This window comes from Mastomys coucha, unplaced genomic scaffold, assembly GCF_008632895.1.
Source record: "Mastomys coucha isolate ucsf_1 unplaced genomic scaffold, UCSF_Mcou_1 pScaffold12, whole genome shotgun sequence".
NCBI lineage: Eukaryota > Metazoa > Chordata > Mammalia > Rodentia > Muridae > Mastomys > Mastomys coucha.
The window spans coordinates 42592647-42600752 of NW_022196894.1; the positions used below are offsets into that span (position 1 = coordinate 42592647).

At 35.0% G+C, this 8106-nt stretch overlaps 1 protein-coding gene across 2 annotated transcripts in view; it reads left to right on the plus strand.

Moving 5' to 3' along the window:
* Cd200r1 (CD200 receptor 1) overlaps positions 1 to 4648 on the plus strand; it is a 31084-nt gene extending 26436 nt beyond the window's left edge. The window contains exons 5-7 of one of the 2 annotated variants that reach the window (XM_031363981.1): positions 2023 to 2116; positions 2617 to 2662; positions 3470 to 4648. In XM_031363981.1, the coding sequence (XP_031219841.1) occupies positions 2023 to 2116; positions 2617 to 2662; positions 3470 to 3610 (281 nt within the window). In that variant the 3' untranslated portion in view covers positions 3611 to 4648. The remainder of the gene's footprint in view (positions 1 to 2022; positions 2117 to 2616; positions 2663 to 3469) is intronic. The other variant, XM_031363982.1, reaches the window with a different exon arrangement.
* Positions 4649 to 8106: the final 3458 nt, after the last annotated feature.

The window sequence follows — 8106 nt, forward strand, 5'->3', positions numbered from 1 at the left end:
GTGTGTGTGTGTGTGTGTGTGTATGTGTTTGTGCATGTGCCATAATAAGTATGTAGGGGCCAGAGAACAACATGTCTTTCTACTATATGGGATAGAAATTTGGTCCTGAGGTTTGACAGCATGTGCTTTTATCTGCTCAGGCCTCTCTATCTGCTTTTCCTTTCTCTTTTCTTTTTCTCTGTTTTTTTTTTTTTTTGTTTTGTTTTGTTTTTTTTACTTCATCTTTTTCGTCTTCTGAGATAAGATCTCTCTTTAGCCTTGACTTCATGATCTGCCTTTATCTGCTGCCTGTCTGGGGGGATTACAGAGCAGTTGCTCCTTCCAAGCACCAGGGAACTGGTGCTTGATTTATTCTTCAGTAGTAGATAATGAATAGTTCAGAACAGGGAAGACACTTGAGCAGCTCATTAGACATTACTCTAAAGCTAGGAATCCACTGCTGTGCCTGAGAAGTACTTTGTAATTTTGTATTAAGTGAAAAGAATTGCCAGTACTAAATAATTCTAATCTGTACTTCTGTGAATGCCTTTTTAAAAGGACCATCATGAAATATTTTCATAATTCAGTGATGTGTAGACTTTAACTCTCATTGATGTATTTTGGTAAAATACATCAATACTTTTATATATTTTATGCTTATTGAGTAAATAATCAATAGTGGTGGTCCTTTTCTTCCTGATTTTCTTGCAGTTGTTCAAAGTGAGCACCAGGTTTTCCTTCTCATTCCATTTTTCTCTGAAACCAATATTTATTGGAAATTATTTAAATATTTGAAGCTCATGATACAATGATAAAAATGAGAACATCCCTAGCTTTGTATTGGGTTTCAGGATACAGAATGGCAGTTATAAGTAATGTCTTTGCACAACATGGCTTCTCATTTACAGTTGTATAAATCTGAGTAATATGAATTTATATATATATATATGAAAAATATATTTCATACATGAAAAATATGAAATACATTTCATATTTATATGAAATGTTCTGAGTTACTGGGTACTCTGCCAGTCCCTTCGCTTTCTTTCTGAGGAAATAGGGTCCTTAGCACTCTGCAAAGATAGCAAGCAACAGAACTGCCTGCATCATTTTTATTTTCCCCAAAGTGATTTCTTGTTTTCTTTCCCTTTTTTGAATAAAGAGATAGATGCTTAGTTAGTCTCTGAAAGTTCTGAGACATATTTTTAAAGTTTTTATTGTTAAAATTTTGATACACACACACACACACACACACACACGCACACACACACGCGCACACACTCGTGTGAGCATGTGTGCATGAATGTGTTTGATAATGTTTCTCTTATTATCCTTTCTATTTCCTTACATTGAACTTCTTCTCAACATGCCCCATCCTACTTCTTCATATTCATGTGTGTGTTATGTGTAGATGTGTATGCTGTGGGTGTTGTGTTGTTGTCATTATTGGTTTGTGTGTGTGTGTGTGTGTGTGTGTGTGTGTGTATGTGACATTGTATTTAACTCAAGTTGCTTACATGAGCATGTATGCGGAATTATGTAATTGAACAAGGACAACCTATGATCCAATCCACCATGAATGGTGGAAAGTTGACAGGTCCAATCTTGTACCTGCTGCTTTGAGTTCAACACCTATTTTATGCCAGGAGGATAGGGTTTTACAACAGCTCTTCTTATCTTCTGGCTCTTACGTTCTCTTTGCCACTCTTCCTCCATGTTCCTTGAAACTAGGTGGGGTGCTAGAGATACAAACTTAAGGCTGAACATTCCATTCAACAACGATTTATTCTCAGAACCTTGAGCAGCTATGGGTTAATTGCATATTCTAAATATTAGGAGACAATGGACAGTGTATCCATTTAGCAAAAAACAGTAGAAGACTCCCATCTCCACTCCCCCAAAGCTCATGATCTTTCTGGTCATCTGCTTTTGAGCATGTTTCAGTACCAGACATGAATTTCTGCTTCATTTTATCAATGAAAAGTATATTGTTATCTGGACTTACCACCTTTGAACCATAAAATTTTCTGTTTATTGTTACAGGTGACCAATCAGTACGACCATATATTATGTACATCATACCATCTATTATTATTTTGATCATCATAGGATGTGTTTTGAAAATCAGTGGTTTCAGGTATTAACTGATAAAACTTTTCTTCAACCTTATTGGATTAGAAAAGGGTGAGAAATATGGGACTGACTGATGACTGTTACCTTAGGGAGGAACAGCAATGTTCTTGTAAGCAAAAAGGACACGTGAAATATTAGGATGGAATTACCTTGCATGATGACCGTGGTTAGTGAGTTGCTCATTAGGACATGCTAATATCTTTAATGTGAGGAAATAACTACAATGCTTCTTTTTATATAATGAAGAGATGGCATTGCATTGCATACATTTTATTGCATCAAGCTCCTATCTGGATGTTTTTCCTTTTTTGCCTAAGAACCAGAATTCTTTGTTATAATAACTGCAAATCAGAGTATTTCATTCATTTCTGGCAGTTCATTTCTGATTTACTGAGACTTACATATTAATTAGTAGAACATTTTGATACTATAACTGTTTATTCTAAACAATGATGTCGCCTTCGGTCACTCCAGATTGTTTTGTTTTTTTTTTTGCTTTTTTAGAAAATGTAAATTGCCAAAATCAGAAGCTACTCCAGCTGTTGAGGAGGTAAGATAAATTAATGAGTATTTGCAAACTTTAAAGCCACATGGTCTTAAATCTAGCAGAATAATCTGTAATTTGCATCAGTATTCATGTTTTTGTTGAACAAAACAAATCTGATACTGCAGTTAGTAGCCAGCCATACTTATTTTGCTAAATACCTATCATATATATATATACATATATATATAATCTTATAAATAGTTACAGTATCAAAATTTTCTGATAATATGTAAGTCTCAATAAATCAGAAATTAACTACCAGAAATGAATGGAGTACACTGATTTGCAATTACTATAACAAAGGAGAAAATTCTGTATACAAATGTCTATCTATCCATCTATCTTCTAACCTACTTTTTCATCTGATAAATTGTATCTTAACAACTTTGCCATATTTGGATTGTAGTCTCTGGAGAAATCCAGTAGATGTGTCCTTCTCCATGCAACTGATTCTAATTCTCTACTTCCACATTTAAACACCACTATAATTTATCTCTTTTCTAAGCTTAAAGCAACCATTCCTTAGTCTCCTAAGACCAGCTTCTTATTTTCTTTGATTCATTCTTTGAAATACTTTTTAATATCACCTCATTCCTGTACGTGTCTACATTCACCCAACAACCATCTCACACAAAATATAAATAATCAACAAATGTTTGTGATAGATTATTAGAACAAAGCCTTGATCTTCTGAGTCAGAGACACACTTATAAACATTATTAGTAGATGCTAACATGATAGAAACATGGGTAATTTTGGTAATGATTTCTAGCTCTTTTGAATGGATTTTAACTTTGAGCTTTTTTCAAGGATGAAATGCAGCCTTATGCTAGCTATACAGAGAAGAGCAATCCACTCTATGATACTGTGACCAAGGTGGAGACATTTCCAGTATCACAAGGTGAAGTCAATGGCACAGATTGCCTTACTTTGTCAGCCATTGGAGTCTAGAACCAAGAAAAAGAAGTCAAGAGACATCACTGCTTTGCTTTCTTTAAAATTCTACAATGGAAGGACTACTTGGAAATTAGCTCTTCCAAAGTTCTTAGAAAGCACAAATGTTCTAATGGATTCACATTTAAGTTCTATCATTGGAAGTTTGGAATCTTTGCTGCTACCTGTTTATTCTAGGAAGAACTTATTTAATTATTACAAAGAAAGCACATGGTTATGATAAAATATCAAGTTGTGCAATACAGTACGATGGAAACTGAGTTTCCTTAAGAAATAACTGCAGAAAGAACAATCATAACTAAAGAATTTCGTGTGAGTTCTTCCAAAATATTTCCTGTGTATATGACATGACTACGATTGTGTGTGCAATTATCTGTTTATTTACAAATATGTATATATGCACACATCTGCTTGTCAAGACATCTTCTTGTCCAAAACACACTGGAGTTCTGGATTTATAAAAGCTTATAAAGTGAGTATTGGAGATAATTTTATATCAGCATAAGTAAAACTACCTCATTCTTTTTAATAGCTACATAAAATTCCCCTATATGATTACATTGTAATTTAATTAATCATGGCCCTTGGATGGGCATTTATATTTTGTGTTGTGTGTGGTATTAAACAATACCATGTGAAATGTTTCTTGTAGTGAATCTCTGCATTATTAGAGTGCACTTGTGAGATAATTTCTTTGACTGTAATGGTCCTGTCAGTTGGAATGCATTTTTATTGTTAATAGATCAGTCAAACTGTGTCAGTTTACATTTTCTTCAATTGTGTTTGAATGTGCATCTCTCCATATTCTTATTCTTATATATTTTATATTCTTACTTTCACATTTATACTTTCCATTTTTAATTAACCAGTTGGGTGATATGTCTTAAGGTTAAGATATTAACTCTATTATTTAATGGAACTGGATTTATATGTTTGTCATGTGTACAAGAGAGATAGAGAGAAAGCATTTGTAATAAAATTATTTTCAACTCCTTGTATTGCTATAAAAGTGCTGACATCTCATGCACAAGAATATTATGGATGTTATGAATTGTATATTTTTGACATTCATTCTGATGTACTTATCAAAGAGCAACTGTCTTTGAACTATATATGTACGTGTGAGATTTGGAGTATTTTACATTCTAAAAGGATGGTAATGGGATAATATAACTTTTACCTAAATTTTTCTTTGGAGGGAAATATTGGGAAAACATATATTGATAATTTTGGCATATATATTTTTTTCATTGTAATAAGGCTGTACTTCAATGTCCTTCACAACATCAAAGGATTTTACCTTCATTGTAGCTAAGCTAAGAGTTGACAGTTCTGCTGCACCAAGGGATGAATTGTAGGCACAATTATTTGAATACAGACTTCCTGCTATGGTCAAAGCTATTTGACAGGAGTGATTGTCTTCATTATCAGCCCACAGGGAATGGGTTACATTCATTTAAGGAATGGTGTGTGTATTTGCCCCGACCTGCAGGATTAAACAATGGGGTTCTTGGGAGAAGAGAACATTAACAACAAATTTGGGATCAGGAGATGCAAAGAAGGAGACAAGACAAAGAATTCTGATCAAGTCTCAATTTACTCTAGGGAAACAAAGGGTTTTTAAAGCTACAGAGCACAAAGGTATTTGCCCAGGTGCACAGGCAAACCAGTATTATTACTTGGTTACATATTACTGTAAGTGGATGTCCACATTGTAAAGTGTCTAGAAAGCAATGTCCCCACATCCTAAAATGTCCAGAAAGGAGTGTCCTCATTGTAAAGTGTCTGGAAAGCCTCCTATCATAAAATATCCCAAGTCAATTGCAGGAACAGAAGCAAGATAGTGAGAGAAACAAAAGGGTGTTAGTTAATAGATAATAGCCAAGGGACACGATAGAAACTGAGATATCAGGGGCTTTTGGGCCCCAACATATATTAAGATGGTCTATCCATGAAGTCATTCATTAACTGTTTCATTGAACAATGGTTGTGCTTGGAGGATGGTACAGACATTAGGTGAGGATAAGATTCTGGTTCATTGGCTGTGATGACTTTGAAAAGCATTCATCTCAGAAAACGAGTAACTTGTAAATTTCTCTTCTACAAAATTAATACAACAAGTATAAATATCAAGCAAAACATTCAGTCTTACTCTTTGTTGTTCCCTTACAAGCAACCTCCCAAATTAATTGTCTATATTTCTTTTGGCTATATAAATAACTTTGAAATATGGAAGCTGTTCTGAAAACTATAGTATAGTATAAAAACATCAAATAAACAATCCTACTAATAGAGAGGCTGAGATAGGAGAAGTATGATTTCAAGACCATTATGTGGTACATAACAAGACACTGTTCATACAAACAAGCAGAAAGTGTATATGGATTATACAATATTGGACCTATTTCTCCAATTACCAAATTAGAGAGACCACTGAATGACAGCCAACAAATTTCTAATTCCTCATGTTTTTGAATTTCAATTAATTAGGATATGTTGGTAATATTAATTTTCTTATTAAGAGATATTAAGGAAAAGTGATTGATGTTTCCTGTTATTTTTGTTGTTAGAGGTAGAATTATGTTTGCGGGGGTTTGTTGAAAGATTACTTTCTTGCTTTTTCTAGGGTGTAGTTTCACTCCCTGTATTGGTGTTTTCCATCTATTATCCTTTGTAGGGCTGGATTTGTGGAAAGATACTGTATAAATTTGGTTTTGTCATGAAATATCTTGTTTTCTTCATCTATGGTAATTGAGAGTTTTGCTGGGTATAGTAGCGTGGGCTGGCATTTGTGTTCTCTTAGGGTCTGTATGACATCTGCCCAGGATCTTCTAGCTTTCATAGTCTCTGGTGAGAATTCTGGTGTAATTCTGATAGGCCTGCCTTTATATGTTACTTGATGTTTTCCCTTACTGCTTTTAAAATTCATTCTTTGTTTAGTGTATTTGGTGTTTTGATTATTATGTGATGGGAGGAATTTCTTTTCTGGTCCAGTCTATTTGGAGTTCTGTAGGCTTCTTATATCTTTGTGGACATCTCTTTCTTTAGGTTAGGGAAGTTTTCTTCTATAATTTTGTTGAAGATATTTACTAGCCCTTTAAGTTGGGAATCTTCACTCTCTTCTATACTTATTATTCTTAGGTTTGGTCTTCTCATTGTGTCCTGGATTTCCTGGATATTTTAGTTTAGGACCTTTTTGCTTTTTGCACTCTTTGACTGTTGTGTCAATGTTTTCTGTGGTATCTTCTGTACCTGAGATTCTCTCTTCTATCTCTTGTATTCTGTTGTTGATGCTTGCATCTATGACTCCTGAACTCTTTCTTAGGTTTTCTAAGGATTGTCTCCCTTTGTGATTTCTTTATTGTTTCTATATTCCAATTTTAGATCCTGGGTGGTTTTGTTCATTTCCTCCACTTGTTTGATTGTGTTTTCCTGTAATGTTTTAAGGGATTTTTGTGGTTCCTCTTTAAGGGCTTCTAGGTGTTTACCTTTGCTCTCCTGTATTTCTTTGATGGAGTTATTTATGTCCTTCTTAAAGTCCTGTATCATCATCATGAGAAGTGATTTTATATCTGAATATTGCTTTTCCAGTGTGATGGTTTATCCAGGACTTGCTATGATGAGAGAACTGGGTTCTGATGATGACAAGTAACCTTGGTATCTGTGGCTCATGTTTTTATGCTTGCCTCCTGCCATCTGGTTATCTCTTGTGCTACCTGCCCTAGATATATTTGACTGGAGCTTGTCCTCCCTGTGATCCTGGTTGTGTTAGATCTCCTGAGTCCAGCTGTCTCTGTGATACTGTGATTCTGTGATCCTGTGATGCTGTGATCCTGAGATCCTGGGTATGTCAGAGCTTCTGGGAGTCAAGCTGTCTCTTGCGACCCTGAGATCCTGGTGTGACCAAGCTTCTGGGATCCTGTTTGATCGCCTGGGAGTGGAACTTCCTCTGGGTGTGGTTGGACTGGCTGTGGAGTTTGCACCCAAAGTCTACTCAGGGTAGACTGGAAGGAACCTGTGCCACTGGTCTGGTGGAGTTCCTGTGTGCCTGGGTCCCTTTGGTTCCAGTTACTTCCAGTGTTGGGACAGATGTGTTCTCCTCACCTCTGATCCTATGATTACGTATATATATACTACATACATACTTAATTGTTAAAAATAAGCCTGTTCCCTTTATATCAGGAAAATTATTAAAAATGGACTTATTAAACTTATTTTGTTTGCTTTGTTATTTTGAAATGAGGAGTCGATTTCTAAGGTAGTTCCCCAATCACTGTACAGCCCAGGCTGGCCTCCCAATGGCTGTGATTACAAATGTATGGAAGCATACTTCCAAAAGCATTTTCATTATGATGTAATGATAGAAATGACAATGATAGAAACAAGACTCATTCACTCTTCACATGTCCCACCTGAGACATTAAAGGCAATTATTTTCTCTATTGAAATATCTTCCTTTCCATTTAGGAAAATTACGTCTCTTTTTGTTTTGT